General features: G+C 50.1%; 7 protein-coding genes across 7 annotated transcripts; 2 read left to right on the top strand and 5 right to left on the bottom strand.

The window, feature by feature from the left end:
* Nucleotides 1-19: 19 nt before the first annotated feature.
* On the bottom strand, nucleotides 20-903 carry FTJAE_11115 (AAA domain protein; the record flags this gene model as incomplete). The annotated part of the gene is made up of 2 exons (XM_037344025.1): nucleotides 20-607; nucleotides 754-903. 2 exons carry the CDS (start codon nucleotides 901-903, stop codon nucleotides 20-22), a joined length of 738 nt encoding a protein of 245 aa, XP_037201847.1.
* Nucleotides 904-2172: 1269 nt separating this feature from the next.
* FTJAE_11114 (uncharacterized protein) lies at nucleotides 2173-3600 on the top strand (the record flags this gene model as incomplete). The annotated part of the gene is made up of 4 exons (XM_037344024.1): nucleotides 2173-2211; nucleotides 2264-2287; nucleotides 2334-2922; nucleotides 2975-3600. The coding sequence occupies 4 exons, from the start codon at nucleotides 2173-2175 to the stop codon at nucleotides 3598-3600; spliced, it is 1278 nt and encodes a 425-aa protein (XP_037201846.1).
* A 300-nt stretch (nucleotides 3601-3900) lies between these two features.
* FTJAE_11113 (Hsp70 heat shock protein) lies at nucleotides 3901-5732 on the bottom strand (the record flags this gene model as incomplete). Its single annotated transcript, XM_037344023.1, has 3 exons — nucleotides 3901-5329; nucleotides 5393-5549; nucleotides 5597-5732. The coding sequence occupies 3 exons, from the start codon at nucleotides 5730-5732 to the stop codon at nucleotides 3901-3903; spliced, it is 1722 nt and encodes a 573-aa protein (XP_037201845.1).
* Nucleotides 5733-6083: 351 nt separating this feature from the next.
* Nucleotides 6084-6874, top strand: FTJAE_11112 (exosome complex exonuclease RRP40; the record flags this gene model as incomplete). The annotated part of the gene is made up of 2 exons (XM_037344022.1): nucleotides 6084-6281; nucleotides 6335-6874. 2 exons carry the CDS (start codon nucleotides 6084-6086, stop codon nucleotides 6872-6874), a joined length of 738 nt encoding a protein of 245 aa, XP_037201844.1.
* A 422-nt stretch (nucleotides 6875-7296) lies between these two features.
* FTJAE_11111 (zinc finger transcription factor ace1) lies at nucleotides 7297-9202 on the bottom strand (the record flags this gene model as incomplete). Its single annotated transcript, XM_037344021.1, has 2 exons — nucleotides 7297-7576; nucleotides 7626-9202. 2 exons carry the CDS (start codon nucleotides 9200-9202, stop codon nucleotides 7297-7299), a joined length of 1857 nt encoding a protein of 618 aa, XP_037201843.1.
* A 2262-nt stretch (nucleotides 9203-11464) lies between these two features.
* FTJAE_11110 (atp-dependent helicase) lies at nucleotides 11465-13912 on the bottom strand (the record flags this gene model as incomplete). The annotated part of the gene is made up of 1 exon (XM_037344020.1): nucleotides 11465-13912. One exon carries the CDS (start codon nucleotides 13910-13912, stop codon nucleotides 11465-11467), a length of 2448 nt encoding a protein of 815 aa, XP_037201842.1.
* A 672-nt stretch (nucleotides 13913-14584) lies between these two features.
* Nucleotides 14585-16525, bottom strand: FTJAE_11109 (DNA (cytosine-5-)-methyltransferase; the record flags this gene model as incomplete). The annotated part of the gene is made up of 2 exons (XM_037344018.1): nucleotides 14585-15934; nucleotides 16067-16525. The coding sequence occupies 2 exons, from the start codon at nucleotides 16523-16525 to the stop codon at nucleotides 14585-14587; spliced, it is 1809 nt and encodes a 602-aa protein (XP_037201841.1).
* Between the last annotated feature and the right edge of the window lies 1 nt (nucleotide 16526).

Below are 16526 nucleotides of genomic sequence, written 5' to 3'. Positions count from 1 at the left end.
AGTTACCTAAATCCTTTTATCAACTTTTCTTGAAATCGGCAGCTTTTCCATGGGGGCAGTAATTGGACTTCAACGTAAACAGCAGGGCGCCTGATTTCTCAATGCGTTCAAACAAACTTGTTGCACGTTGAGGACCAAAAAACGACTGCCAGTCCTTGCGGTCTAATGTGGCCACGACAGGCCCGAATTGCTTGTTATCTCCGATAATGAGAAATGACGCCTCGGGACATTTCGCCATGGGGATGAGAGACAATGACTCAGGCATTCTGGCGGCTTCATCAAGGACGATAAAGTTGTATCCGAGCCCAGTATGATTCTTGATCTGACCAAATGTAACCGGCGTACAGCAAAAGGCAGCGGTCAAACTGGCGGCGTGAATAAGCAGTTCGCGGGCATGCTGCTCATTATCAACACGGTTGAGGTTGAATGCCTCAGGGTCAGTGATCTTCTGGAGGTACGCATGCAGGTAATCGTTCCATTGGGCGGGATTCTCACGCGCAAGCCTCTTGGCATGTTCAGAAAGCGTAGTCGGATCCCGACAAGCCGATGACTTGTTGAACCTATCCTGGCAGCCTGGATCTGATGGCTGATGTAGTTTGCGAGATGTCTATCCTGTGAAGTCGCATGTGGATTGGATTCCGTGCTGATCAAGTCGGGTTCCCTGTCTGATTGAGAGAACAGATCATTCATCTCTTGCTTCCAGGGACGTGCCCGAAGTATAACAGCATCGGGTCGTTTCTGGGACATTCGTACTTGTGCGTCGTTGCAGAGTTGGTTCTCTGCCACAAGCCATGCGACTCTAGGGATAATAGGAGCGCCTACAGCCTCCTCCTGCTGATTCACCAGAGGTTCGGTTTCCCAAGCTTCAGGGAGTTGTGGGGGACTCTTTGCTGAGTTTAGCATCCTCTTCTTCAGTCCCCAGTCCTCTTGCTCCGCAGTGTCTCTTTCCAGGGTTTGTCCCGCCAAGCACCTAGTCTTTGGGAATAGTATCACCGAAACTCCCAGTAGGTAAGGGGGTTGAGCCAGTATCGAGATGTCCTATTTTGCTTTGACTCAAACTCCATAAGGGACCTGCTAGGGATAACTCGAACTTAGGAGCGTCTATTGCGACACATTGAAGGCACTTCCAATAGGTCGCTCTCTTTCGGGCCCCATCTCCCTCTCTGGATGAAACATATGATTCGGTGGCGGTCCAGCTGGTCGGGTCGGGTTCGATGAGCCTTGCAGGAATGACTCGCAGGCGGTGTTTCTTGTTTCTTTTTAGAGCGAGGGAGCTGGAAAATGAGGTGTAGTACTGTACCTCACCGGCTCACTCACAACGGGAATAATACCACTTCCAGGAGTGGACAAGAGTGGACAAGCCAGAATGTACTTGATCAAGGACTCGATGATGTGATGTCTCCTCAAAATGAGTATCTGAATAATTATCTTGAATTAAGATACTCCGTACGAAGTATCTCCCCCTTAATTAATGCAGAAACACGAAGTAGATACTCTTGGTAATCCCGTCAAGATGGCCATCAGCCTCCTGTGGCTTTGCTTGGTGCATCTCTCGTGGCGTCAAGTCACAGGGGGCACCCTTCAACCATCATGGGATCCGATCCCTGGTATTGCATATGACGATGTCCTCATCATTCACGTTGGGATCATCAACTTTCCATCACGGGCTTATCTTATCATCGCTGACTACCTACCTAACGGTCAGATTCAATTCCAAGTTCAAACGGCCGCAATCCGTTCCACCAGATACAGCGCCATAGGGGACCCCCGCATCGTTAGGCCAGTCGCTGGTAGAGCCCACTAGAGTTGGAATTGTCTGGCAGACCAGAGCCAAAGTCAAAGCCAAAGTCAAAGCCCACGCCAAACAACCTAAGCAAGCAGAGGTAGATCCAGAGGGGGATGGCCTCTTTAAGTAAGCCGCATCCCCACAAGGTTCGCATTTCCGGTGCATTACGCGGGCCATTTCTAGTATATATATTCTCTGGCATCTAGCTTCGGCGATATTGCAACCAGCACCCATTCACTCACTGCAATCTCATTACGGAAGTCTGTCGTAAGATTAGATACCGTCACAGTTACGCTCAAGCGAGCTCGCTATATCCTACCCATATAGTCGTAGCTTAGGCATTGCGAATCATTAACAGAGGGAATATCCTGACAATCTTTGCTAACATGGGCTTTCTCAAACCTGAAGTTGGCAAGGCCCGGAAGGTAAGGATTTATCTCAATCTTCAAATTGAACTCCAGTTAACTCGTACTCCAGCCAAAATTCGACCTTCACCTCAAGGTACATCCAGCCACTCTATGAGGAAACCTTGACTTATAATTCCTAGATTTACGACCTCAACAACGTGCCGCTCGTTTCTGGTCAGGCCTTTGTCAAATGGCACCTCTCTCACTCAATGACCGCGGAGCATCGCGGGCGCACGCAGAAATGCCCTATCGCCAACCACAGGGTTGAATGGGGCTTTGTCACCGCGATACCCTCTATCCGCATATCGATAGACCGCAATAACAACCTTACCGAATGTCCCATGGAGTTTGAGGTCATACAGGAATTTGGCTTGACAGAGAAGGTCACCCTTGGTATTGTTCGCCTTAACCTGAGTGAGTACGTGGAAGAGAGTGAGGCCTTCGTCAAGGATGTCGCATCGCCTGGTCGCATGCGTAGTAACAGTATGGGTGTCAGCCCGACGAGGGGTGGTACATCACGGCCGCGCCGTGATTCAGATGTTGTCGAGGATGGCATCGTGAGGAGATATCTCATGCAGGATAGCAAAGTCAACAGTACGCTGAAGATCAGTATCCTCATGATCCAGGTCGACGGCGAACGGAGTTATGTAGCTCCTCCTCTGAAAACGGCTCCCGTCTTTGGAGGAATTGGAGGCATCATGAGCGAGGCAATAGAGGATGACGCTGGGCGTAAGTTGAACTGGTTCGTTCCATATCATTCCGTGCCGCTGACAATATATAGCAATAGCTGCCGCGGTCCCCAACTTGTCTAAGCCTCGCGACGCCGCTGAGCTCCAAGACCTATACCGAAGCGTTCTCGCTGCTTCGTGGAGCCGGCAACCGAATGAGCACTCCGCTGAAGAAGTCATTGAGGACATTTTCAGCGGAGGCAACGGCTGGAAAACTAAACCTCATAATGCTTCGCCTGTCACTGACGGAGAAGACGATGACGACGACATGGGTCCACGTGATACCATCCGAGCCCGCGATACTCGCCGTATAACTCATAACCTCCTTCACCCCTATCACCATCATCACCACCACTCACACAGAACTGCCTCACCTTCGCACAACCACCAAAATAACGGCCCAGCTGGCTCCTCACATCGCCGCACACCAAGTAACTCGAGTGATAAGAGCTTCTCGACAGTTACAGTTACTCCGTCGAACCGACGCAAAGGTGTACGCATTCATGAGCACCACCTCGACCACGCGCGTAGCATGGCGAGCATGACGTCTACCATGACACTTGATAGCGACCCAATGCGCGAAGTGAGTTATAAAGGAACCCGCGAAGTTAGAGAGGATGATATGCGAAACGACCTCATAGCTTGGCGATTACCGGGTGATGGTAACCAGGTAATGTGAAGAGAGAGCCTAATTTGGACGTCGAAACTGAGCTTGTTCACGGCCTCGAAGAGGCGGCTGAAGTTCTTAATTGTTTAATGATGTTGCCTGGATGGCTTCCACCGAAATGGTTCGACATTATTCTTGTAAATGTTAAAAGTCTTGATTCAATTCATCCCTGACAAACCTCTATTGTGTCCTCTAGAATCTACCAATAATCCCGTGCTTTTTTGCATGCCAACCCCCCTTTATAAACCCACTCATAAAATCATTGCGGCTTTTCAATCAAAGTTCCTGCTTTTGAGTCCAGCACTTCCAGACTTAGATGTTTCCTCGCACACCACCCTTGCCGCCAACTTCCCGGGCTGTGACGGTGACGCCTAGATCAGCTAGAACGTTAATCGTGACTTCAACCTTGCCACCAGCCTTGACGCCCTTGATGGCGGCCTCGGCAAGAGGGTTGCCGATCTTCCAGATCTTCTCCCGAGTCTCCTCCTCCTCTTCATCAGAATCATCAAAATCGGAGTCGTCCTCATCCTTGTCTTCATTCTCCCCCTTAGCCTTAGGCTCAGGCTTGGTGATCTTGATGTGGGTGTTACCCTCAACAATCTTAATAAGAACATCGCCACCTTCCTTAGGAGTAGGAATATGGATAGTGCGACGGGCAGGGGCGGCGGTCTCAGGGGCAATGATGGGGGTGAAGACATCCTCGCCGTCAGCACCCACGGTAATAACACCAATAGCATTGGAGATGTGCTTGACAGTGGTGACAGCAGGGTGAGTGGACTGCTCGATATCGGCGGCCTCGTACTCTTGGATCAAAGAGGCCTGGAGGGCAGCACCGCGAGCAAGGAGCTCAGAAGGGTTGATCGCGGACACGCTCGTGGCGGGAGCCTGAATATCGGTAGTCTCAGGGAAGATACCACGGAGGTTGTTAGCAATACGAGGGGTGTGAGCAGTACCGCCTGACAGAATAACCTCGTCGATGTCAAGAACATCGAGACCGGCCTTCTTGACAACACCCTCAATGAGTCGGTTAAAGCCCTCGAAAACCTTGCGGGCAACCATCTCGTATCGTATCCTGTTGATAGTAACAGAGAAATCGAAACCATCCGCCAAGCTCTCGACACTGAACTGAGCGTTGCTTCCCAGGCTCAGAGCTCGCTTGGTAGCCTCAGACTCAAGGCGAAGCTTTGCAAGACTGCGAGTGTTGTTTCGGGGGTCGATGTTGTGCTTCTTTTGGAACTCCTTAGCAAAGTGTTCCATAAGAGCATTGTCCAGATGAACGCCAGCAAACTCGTAATCGTGAGCAGTGGCGAGGATAGTGTAGAGACCACCTCGCGAAGCAACGACGGCAACATCTGAGCGAGTGCCACCAAGGTCGGCAACAACAATAATCTTATCCTCGATCTTGGCCTCAGGACGGGCATCGTAAGCCAGAACGGCGGCGACAGGGTCAGAAATAAGCTGGAGGATCTCGATGTCGGCATCGTTGGCGGCCTTGATCAGGGCCTCTCGCTGCTTCTCGGTGAAGTTTGTGGGAACGGTAACAACGGCAGAGGTGACCTTCTTGCCCAGGTAGTCGGAGGCAGAACCCACAAGCCGTCGCAGGTATCGAGTAGTGGCCTCTGAAACAGAAACGGTTGAAGTCTCTTCCTCATTCTTGTCCTTGACGGAGAAGGCGACGTTGCCGGAGACATCCTTGGGGTGGGCGGAGGCGTGAGAGTGGGTAGGGTCGATGGACTTGAATCTGAAGGCATCTTGTCAGTGTCCTTAGTTCCAGAATTGGGACTGCGGCGGAAAGGTCGCGTACTCTTGGCCGAGGAAGTCTCGGAAGTTGGCGATGGTATTATCGGGGTTGCGAACGAGGAAGTTCTTGGCCTGTCCACCGTAGTACTCATCGCCGTCGACGTAAGACAGAACGGTGGGAATTTGTCGGTCTATCAAGCAGCTAGCAGTCAGCACGCGGCCTAGTGACAGTATCACGGGGCACAGCTCAAATCGATCTATAACATACCTCCATCCTCGTTGGCAATAACCTCGGCCTTGTCATCAACAGTATAGGCAATGGAACTGTTGGAGTTACCAAAGGTAATACCGATGGCAACTCGATCGCCAGGCTCAGGGCCCTTGGCTCCAGCGTTGTCACTCATTAGGTCGGTCGGAAGAGAGTTTTGTGAATGCGTATGGAAAGGAAGAGAAAGTCAGGACTCTGTGCCTCTGTCGAGTTAAGGTTCAGAGGTGTCAAGATTTTGGAGGGCGAGTGCGAGTTGGTGATGGATGTTAGTGGGGTTTCTTTTCTTTTCCCTCAGAGATTGGAAAAAAAACTGCCCGCTACCTAATCGCATCGCCCACATTTTTCTTGATCGGCCACTGGTACGTATTCACGTTATCGTTATCGGTTCTCCACATGCCGCCTTTGCTCATGGTTTTGAAGTTGTCTCATCGGGGTTCCGGATTTTTGCTGTTACATTTCGAACCATTAACTCTTCAAATTTCCCATCATGGCATCTGATGCGGTGTTCGTACTGCCAGGCGACATCATTGATCCGTCTCTTATTCCCTCACATCCTAAGAAGCCTCTCCGGCTCGGTCCTGGCCTACGACATGTGCCTCCCAACGACATCGTTCCCACAGTAGCTGGCCAGCTTGTAACTGATCGACAAAAGAATGCAATTCGTGTAGAGAATGCTCGAGGAAAGGTTCGCTTCTGAATTTACTCCAGGCCGTAGACCGTCGGCTAACCAATCGACAGTATACCCCTCGCGTCGGTGAGCTCGTCATCGGGACCGTCCAGCGCAGCGCCGCCGACTTATTCTATGTTACTCTCTCCGACTATACCGCGCCTGCTCTTCTACCACAACTTTCTTTCGAAGGCGCCACAAAGAAGACCCGTCCTCAGCTTACCGCGGGTGCACTGGTGTACGCACGGATTGCTCTCGCCAACCGCCACATGGACCCAGAGATCGAATGCGTATCTTCTTCAACAGGAAAATCCGAGGGTCTAGGCCCTTTAACAGGCGGAATGCTCTACACCGTGTCACTTGGAATGGCTCGACGTCTGATGATGCCCAAGAGTGTGCAGGAAGGCCGGGTTGTGGTGCTGGAAGAGCTCGGCAACGCGGGCCTTCAGTTTGAGACAGCTACAGGACGCAATGGCAAGTTCTGGGTTGACAGTGAGAATGTGAAAACGGTCATTGCTGTTGGGAGAGCAGTACTGGAGACTGATGAGAAGAGATTAGATGTCGAAGAACAGAAGAAGCTTGTCAGGAAAATCATCAAAGACCTAAGCTGAAGGAGCTGAAGGGGGCGAGCATGTGCCGGAAACCATGATGCCCAATAGCACTCTTTGTATTGGAATAGTTCGGTTGTACACTGTCGAATTAATAGATACCCAAGAACGAACACGCCCGGCTCGTCCGCTGTTAGACGAATATGCGTTTTCCCATAACCTAACGCCCGAATAGTCCTACATGTCCCAACATTGATTTTTATGCTGATTCCTTGACTTCTAATACCCAAATATGCCAACTTTGAACGAGTGTAAGAATCAAATCGCTATAATGAAAGAGGAAAGTAAGTAAACAGAGTGCCCAGCAAAGTGCTAAGGCTTGTCAGTCAGTGGCCGATATAGATGGCACATAGTACAATGCAGGATGCGGCGAGAATATCCCATATCTACAGCAGCAAATAAGACGAAGTCGCGAGTAGGTGTCCTTATGTGCCGCCCATCTCCTGGTCGACTTCCACAGGTTCTGGGAGGTCTCTCTGATCCACGTTGTGAATCTTTGTCATATGTCGTTTCCAGTTATCTTTGCGAGGGAATCCCTTTCCCCCCTGCCTTGAATAGTCGCAGCCTTGCACAGCGCAGTGGAACTTTTTCTTTCTCTCATGTCGATCATTGACATGCCGCTGGAGATGTGTCTTGGTCCCGAATCCCTTGCCACAGTTTGGATAAGGGCATTTGTGATCTTTCGTATGATATCGTTGATGATGCCTGTTGGGTTAATGAGCGAGTTGGATCAGTCAGGCAATGATAAACTTACTTGAGTTTGTGCGGCTGGTCGAACACCTGGTTACAGCCAGGCTCATCACATGCGTGTGAACCATTGCTTGGTGACGGGTTGCTCACAGTGTTTCCTGGTGACACACTATGTCGGTAGTCGGAAGATGTACCAGAGTGAGGTGAAGGGGTATCAAGCTGTGTCGCAGGTGTACTCAGCGATGATGGGTTGGTGAATGCCGGTCCAGGCAAGGGGGTAGACGCATCAGAGGGATAGCTGGGGTGTCGAATACTACTGTCGGGTAAAGGGCTCAAGTGGTTGGCCGTCGGAATTTCAGACATAGAGATATCCTGATTGTCATCGACCTCCTCCGTTTTAAACGCTATTTGACTCTGGGTCGGTGTAGGTGAGTGAACTATGGGCACAGGCTGGGGTTGAGGATCACTAGGAGGGAGGGTTAACGGCGACGGCGAGTCCACAGGTCCTTCATGCGTGGCAGGTCCTGCTGAGGGGGGCGGCTGGTTAGGTGAGGATTGCGATACATATAATTGGTAGTCGTTCCTATGCCATACTTCGGTTTCTGTCGATGCAGGCATGATATCCATGGGATTCACGGTACCAGGAGCGGGATGGCTAGGAGGGGATTGGGACGCGTTGAAGTTGAAAGTGGTTGGTGGGGAATCTGGGGGACTTTGCACAGCCCCCTTTGGCAGGGTAGATGGTAAAGCGATCGGGGAGCCCAATGCTTGGGTAGGCAAAGGTACCGGCAAAGAATCGGTCGCTGGAGCAGTCATGTCAGTAGGAGACTCGGTCGGTCGTCCTGCTGTAGTGATACGTTGAAAACTTCCATCCTGTGCTCTTGGTACGCTATCGAGGTTTTCAGCCAGGGATTGCGATGTTGGTGAGTTAAGAGACTGATCGCGCGTGCTCTTGCGACTAAACATATGTTTTAAATTATATCTCAAGGAGCTCCCACGCGACCATGAGCGTTCAGGCTGAGGTCGGGGCTCCTCAGTCGAATACATGCCAAATGCCTCCGAGGGGACTGATGGGCTATAGTAATCCGCACTGGTCCCATTAAGAACAGCACGGGGTGCATCACCAATAGACTGCGGCATGTACTCTTCATGATGGTTCTCGTCAGAGCCCAACGGTGCTGAGCGCGGTATTGAGTCGTCGGCAGTTGGCTGAGCAATTCCAAAGCCATAAGAAGGTAAATTTGTGTCGATTCGAGGAACGTAGTCCGGTTGACCTTGTCCATTGGTTTGCTGCAAAAATCCATCGTGGGCCGTCCAATCCAAGTCTTTGACAGATCCATCAACTCCCCCACGCGTGTTTTCTGCTGAAGGTTTGAAAGAGTCTTGTGAGGACAGGCGGCGTTGATTATCATCTATCCCCGGGGCTCCAGTTGCTGGAACTTCGCCAGTCTCTGGGTCGTTCGTGTCCGGGGGGCCGTGAAGAGATGTTTGTTTTCGGCGTCTGATGCGGCGGATGATAAAGGGATACGAGCAAAGAACAACAAGCGCAATGCCCACGATAACACCAACGACAACACCCGCGATTCCTCCATCGCTGAGCTGGCGTTTCAACACGACGCCTCTGGTTTCGAGATGACCCATGGCATGGCTCTTCCTCCGACTTAGACATCGCAGAGTATCCATCTAATTGGGCCACACCGGGTTCGAGGAATAAGTGGCGGATGGGGAGGTAGCCAGCAGCAGCCGGCAAGAGCTGATGGTAGCTGAGAACTGGGACAGCTGATCGAGTGATGATGCTTCTTTTCGTATTGCTGGGTTAGGTTGATGGGGCGGGGTGGCCGGTATAACACTGGATGCTCGGGTCTTGGTCTTGGTCTTGGGAGGCCGCCGTCGCAGTCGCGCGAGACACAGCGAGCCCCGTGGAAGGCTTGTGCTTTGTTGAAAGGGTCCAGTCGAGGAATCGGAAGATATGGTGGGGATTAAGGGATGATCACTCTAGTTGTTAGATAGTTAGTGTACTCATGATCGATCGTTGTGAGAGACAGATTCATGCATGAGTGAGAAGCAATGACATGGCGGAATCCGGGGGGTGGTCGTCAGCGGCCAAGCGCAAAGCAACGGCCCTCTGGAGCGACCACCTTCTGACAATTGGTTTTTATCGCGCCTTTTCAGGGCTCCAACGTCTTCAACTGCCCATGGCCCCAGGGGAGTAAGAAAACCTCCAACGCTGGAAGGGGGTATCAAAAATAAGTAGTCAATAATCCAACAAGGTTTACTGTGACTAATGCCTGTTTCTTTTTGTCTTTAGAGTAGAGATCATCAGTTTTCTTGTCTCCCCTTACCAGATTAAAGTAGCTCAACGGAGGCGACATTTCATTGGACATGGGCGGTTATTTAGGCCCCTCTTCCCGTCCGAAGCTCCGTCAGTCTAAGCCACACTCATCTCGACTTAGTGTCAACTCACCCCTGGCGTCATCATCAGGGTCACCCAGTTTCAACCCAATTTACGATCACTTGTTTGACTTCAACAGTCCTGGCTATAATTTTCAGCTTACCTATTTCACAAACTGCGTCAGGATCGTTTCTCTTAATCTGTCTCGCCTTGCTTCCTTTTATTGAAGATGAGCAGCATCAGCAACAATCACATCGTCACATCGGGAGGCGATGTCACTGTCCCCTGTTTTTATTCGACCGCGGGTTTCGTCAAGCAGCAGCTGGTCTCAAGCTACTGGCCCCATAATGCCGATGATAATTTGCACCCAAGTTCTATAAATAAATGCATTTGTGAGTACGTAGGTATCGAAAGAGCATTACTCAAGGAACTGTCAAATTGGCTGCATAATGTCCTCCTTGCTGAAGCCTCGCGGTGGGCTACCATTCCCAACTAAATTATCTAAGCCTCTCCAGCATTAGATCTGGCAGCTCTGTATTTGCAAGATGTTCTTATTCGCTGGCCCTACAAGCCAAGACTCAGCCCCGTCCTCTCCAGTGTTTGTGAGCGAGTGGGAGTCAGGCAAGGATCGAGAATTGCCATTTCGGATCAGTCTGATGGCTCTGGTCGTGCGAGATTATTGTCATCCCGTTACTCTCGTCTCGATAAGGTGTAATTATTACCCATCGTATCAAACAGGATCCATGACTGGGTTTGGATATGTATCAAGTCATGTATCCGTAAAATCGAGCAAATATAAGAAATAATGACTAGAACATAAATAATAATTGGTTACATTCAAAGAGTGGACCGGCCTCTGATAAAGGATGTCTTTATAATTATCCTCAGACCCTTGCAGCCAACCTTGGGCCATTGTTCTACGTACCTAGATCCATTGGACCCTTATTCTTGGCTTCTCTTCAATGGGACTATCCTGAGCCAATGCCGGTTTTTCAAGTAAGCACTATCGTTCCTTTCGCTAAACATTACCGTCGCATTTACCACCGTCTTGCAAGTAGTGAAAACACGGACATGAAAATTTATCCCAATTTCTAAATTCAACATTCATGCCACATGCTTTCACAAAATCCCAGTCTCGTTGCCAAGCCATGTCCCCACCACCCGCAACACCGACCCCAGTGTGGCTCGATTGCCTCCAAGACACTACGAAGCTAGTCCATCGGGTATGGAGCACTGTGGCCTTGTTTTGACTTCATCTCTTGACTGGAGGGGAGCGGGTAGCAATAATTGTCGATAATTTCTCTTTCATTCAACGTTCTCTAGAAAAACAGTGTACAAGCTTCGATGCACCTCGGCTTTGGCTCAACCCAACATCCTTTGATTAACAAAAAGACAGACCCAATTTGTTCTATCAACCAACTGAACTTCAAGTGCTCAAACACAAACAGCTACAAACACCGAAAGACATGCTTCTCCTCATCGTCCTCAAATTCCTCTCGAAGACTTCACAATCAGACCACGAATAAGCGGCCGTTCGCAACTGCATCGTCCCAGATCTTTGATGTGTAATCGGTTGGTACCCGCTTACCCTGACGGAAGCGAAAAGTCATTGCAGGGTGCATCAGGACAATTTCTGCTTGTCTGGCTCTGGTTATTGCCACGTTGAGGCGTTGTGCCTCGTCCATGAAACCGGGCTTTGTGGTTCTCACCATATCGAGGAAAACCACATCTGCCTGATTACCTTGAGCCTTGTCTACTGTCAATACTTCTGTCCTCTCCTGCCACTCAACTGGCCAACCTTTCACCACGTGTGCGTATTGACGCATCGAGACACTATATGGTGTCTCGATCATCACACGTCCGGGCTTCCCGTCTGTGACCGTTCGGAATGCCGGGTCCTGCAAAAGCTTTTTAACTTGAGCCAAGACCCAACGATGATTCACAGGGTTCCAGAAACTGTGACAATGGTTTTCCTCTTTGCTTGCTGAAAGGGCAACAACAGCCCGGTTCGCGTCCAAGCTTCGACCACTACCGAAAGCCTCAAGGTGCCGTCTCAGGTAGCTAACTGTTTCGGGGAACTGCTTCGATAATGGGTAACCAGATGACATCTTTCCGCCATAGAAGAGATCCGACGGCAGCCTGTGTAAGTTGCCGTGCGCTCGCTTGTTAATCAACAATGAACAATTGATCGCCCCCAGTCGATTGGCCCTTTCCATGAGACTAAGACGCAGCTGCTCAGAATATGGATTCATCTCAAGCCCCTTCTTTAGGGCATCGCGTGGATCGCCACTCTTCACAAAAGGTCGAGTCTGTTTGACATCCCCTGTAAATATCCAAGCAATTGGCTCAAAGAAGGCAATAGGTATGAGCGTCGTGAGCTCTCTGGCGTGGGGTGCTTCGTCCATAAAGATGACATCCGGCTTAAAAAGCTTAGCGAAGCCGCCATATGCGGCCACGGGTGTCGTGGCTATGAAGTCTGTCTGCTTCAAAACCGCGGTGTACAGTTTGGTAATTTCGTTCCGCAGACATTTCCAGTCGTCGTGGTGCAAGACTTCCTTAGCCTCCATTCGCGTGAGCACCTTCTTGAGCGCCACAAAACCACCATGTTTGTGCTTTTCGTAGTACTCCCAGGCAGCTTCATCCAGAGTTGGCGCCTTGTTGGGGTTTCTTCCGCTCAAAGCCTTTGCGATGCTTGCAGTTGTCAAAAACTTTTTTGTGAAGTCGGTCTGCTGTTCACTGTCTTGTGCCTGGTTCGTGCCCAGTCTCTCGCTGTTCTTCATTTCATAAGGCCAGCCGTGCATTCGAATGATGCGAAGATGAAGGCCACACTCCTTGGCCAAGGTCCAGTAACGGTCCGCAGCATCATCGACAGTCTTATTGAGGTCAACGAGAAATAGAATGGGATTGTAACGCCTCTTCGCGCCTGGGCGGCGTACTGACTGAATCAGAGCAGAAACGACCATGTTCCATTCTGTCTTGCCCGCACCGGGACATCCATTCACAAAATAGAGACCGTTCGGTATGGCCTGTAGTCCTTGAAATGCGGCCAGGTGGTCCTTATTAAAGGATCGGAATCGTCGCAGAATGGTCCTCCGAACCCGATGGTCTGGGTGGTACGGGTTCCTAAGGTGCGGGAAAATGTCGTGAAGGTTCACAACACTCGTGTTTGATCGCTTGAATTTAAGTATTGTCTCAAAAGCAGCCTTACACTTTGGGCTGACTTGTCGACTTTCAATTTGGCAACCTCCAGTTAGGCGATATAGCGCAGCTAGTTCGGCCTCGTAAGTATTCGAAAACGTCTCCCATGTGATGAAGACATGTTTTTCGCTCGATGGATCCAAGGTGATGTGTTCAAAGTTGTCGAGTGCAGAGGCTGTCTTCATATGATCCATTAATTCGAGAACCTCTTGATCGCCCTCATCATTCTTCACCGCACGTGGGACTTGGACGTTGAAGGCCGCACATTTCACGACTTCTGGGCCGACGATGGTCTCCATATCCTCATACGGATTTTTGACCCGTGTTGCTGATAAATTGACCAGTGAATAGGTCTTGTTCGAAAGATTTATTCTTTCTTCAAACTCGATGCGGAAGTTGTCAGTGAGCGCGGGAAAGATGACTTCTTCGCATTGTTTAGGGACCGGGACAAGGAGGAGCCAGGTCGTGGTGAAAGAATTGGCTAAAGAATCAATTTGGGCTATGGGCCAGGCCTTGAAAGGGGTTCGAAGATCATTGAACCGTTTCAATATCGTCTCCTCGTTTCGTTGTTCGATCATGGTACCATTCTCGTGTCTGTTCACATACTCGCTCACAGAAAGAGCGTACAATGGTTCCAGTGGCTTCTGAGAGCACAATGTCAGTGACATGATTTCCAGGGCTGGATGACCAGAACTCACATTTCCGGAGGTAGAAACACTTCGTCCTACAGGGGCCGACACGATGGAAGCAGATGATGCCATATCGAATACCGACGAGACGTAATGAGACTCGTTAAAGTACCGAACGAAGAAGTTGACGATATAAAAAGCAAGAGTAGAAGTGGAAACGGAAACTCGGAGAATATGATCCCTTCAGCTAGTCTCAGGCAGAAGACTGCAAAGGATGAAGGGAGGAGAACGGGCGAGAAGGAAGGGTGAAGAAAGGAAGAGGGAAGGAGGAGGAGCGTTTGCACTCGCCGTTTGTTATTAGGAGAAGGTGCTCATGCAGGGCCGCCGCGGTAGGCACCCGACGCGCTGCTCCGCACTGCGCGCCAGCTGTGAATCACTGCCAAAAGTTGGAAAGGGGGTCTCGACCTAGGGCAAAGAGAGAGGGCAGTGACAGCAGGTGTTAGTTCAAGATCGGCTCTCTCTTACAAAAGGTATCTCGGGCCTTAAAGCGTGTGTGCCAAGTAAAGTACTAAAGTACTAAAGGTAATGTAATCAAACACTGTATTCGTGACGACTACCTTAAGTACCTCTAAGTTAAGGTAGGTATCTATGGATCTATAGCTCGAACAGAACAGATATCTACCACATTGTGCCCTCTCCAAGGAGAAAAACTGTCATCTAGTTTCCAGGCTGCTACAATACCAAGCCAGTAACCGCTAATCTTGTTCTCTGTAACATGTTGTCTTGGCCAAACCTGCTCAGGAGCTAGGTCAAGTCAATCACCATGTCCTCGACAGCCCATGGGTATCTGCCGCGTCGATGTTGTTGGATATCGAAAGCCTCAACAATATTTCCGTCCATCATGTCCGGAGAGTAGCGTGGCCTATCCTCAGAATCATCTATAAGATTGGCTGTTGCCTCGGAATCATCCTCAATGAGGATGATGTCTTGGTTGCTGGTGAATGAATTCATACGGTCTTCCTTCAAGAGCCATTGCTCTAAGTGCTTGTATAGAACACGGACTGTGTTTGGGGGAAACGCGTTTCCAATCTGCCGTTTGATGGATGTTTTCGTACCGAGGAACTGATGCGACTTCGGAAATCCCTGCAAGCTTGCATACTCTCTAAGAGTGAGCTTTCGTGAGCCGTCAGGGTAGTAAAAATCACTTCCGCCAGTGGTGATGGTCCCTGCCAGGCGCTCTGGGTCATATGGCGCTCGCGGTGGATCGAAATAATGGACATTATCCAGGTCATGAAGATCATCACCTGCGCGGATGCCCCTTAGCGCCTTTCCGATGCTATTGTAGGGCAGCAGTCCATTGCCGCCCTCACAACTGTGTGTAGCTTGGGGGAAGGTTGGAAGTCTCTCGCCCGGTGCAGCGGCAATAATGATTAGGCGTCTCCGGTCTTGAGCAGCTCCCCACGTGCAAAGCCTTATGACTCTCCAGCGTATGGAGTATCCATGCTGTGTGAAGTCCCCGAGGAATCCATTGAAGTACTCCTCGTGCCGGTCATGCGTAAGCCCGAATGTTTGCTCCACGGTGATGATACGGGGACGCAACTTCTTGAGTAGTTGATTGCAGCCATATAAAGCAAAGATATTTGTATCATCATGTTCTGATGCGTGTGTGTGTGCTGGCGAAAAGAATTGACAGGGCGGAGAAAAGTGTAGAACATCAACTCGCATATGACTCGTCTGCGGGTTGGATAGAAATTGGTCAAGCGACATCTTGAATAGTTCGGTTTCAGAAAAATTTGCTTGGTAGGTATCCCAAACCTCGGGCGCTTTATCCAATGCATATTGGACTTTGAAGCCAGCCATGAGGGCTCCTCGCGATACTCCACCAGCACCGGAACAAGAGTCAAATATCGTGTACCGCTGACCGTGGCCTCTATCTTCTTCGCTGGGCCGCTCAGACTCCAGGTCGATAAGGTGACCGCCCGAAAAGGGGTTCCATGAGCCTCCTCTGGCGGTAGTTCCTCGCCATCTGTTGCGGAGTATCTCGTTGGAAATTCTATATTCTCTCCGTGAGACTTCGCTAGGGTCAATACGAACAAGAGATTCTTCAACCTGCTTCCGACGGCTCCTTTGTCCAGCGTAGCAAACCTCCAGCTTCTAGCGGCAGGTTAAGTGTGTGGACTGCACATTCGGTCGGCCCCTTTCTGCAGGATATCTTGGATTGAAGACAGCCCGGTTGAAATTGGGGTATTTGGCGTTGGTTATCAGCAGTGTGTGCATTTGAATCACTTGTGATGTACTGATGTCTGTTGCTTCTTCGTTGTTCGTGTCGTCATCCCGACATATCAGCATGCAGACTTCGTTTGGCTTCTTTGGAAGCTTTGCTAAAGCTGAACGGTTTCTCAGGAACGGTGTGCCACGGATTCTGACCGCATTTGTAGACCGGCATCGAAAAAGGATTTTGACCAGAATAAACTCAATAAGATATTTTCCGGAAAAGAATGGGCGTACTTCAAGAAAGGAGCCGGCTTGTATAGTCGTATTCAGTAGCCTTATTGCTTTGAGTTCAAGTTCACCCTGTTCGAGGAGGCGGGCTGGGGTGTTTGAGTGACTGCTGGTATCCTCATCCCCAATTGTGCAAGATGAGAGACGTCTTCGACGACTAAAAGTCCCAAGATATTCTTCAGAAAGAAATAACACGTCATCCGTCTCTTGTTGCGCCTCAAGGTCGATTCTTTCGATAGGCATG

Source organism: Fusarium tjaetaba, assembly GCF_013396195.1.
Source record: "Fusarium tjaetaba strain NRRL 66243 chromosome Unknown NRRL66243_c0000269, whole genome shotgun sequence".
Lineage (NCBI taxonomy): Eukaryota > Fungi > Ascomycota > Sordariomycetes > Hypocreales > Nectriaceae > Fusarium > Fusarium tjaetaba.
Note: the sequence above shows the minus strand (reverse complement) of the source record. Positions and strands in the feature narration are given on the sequence as shown.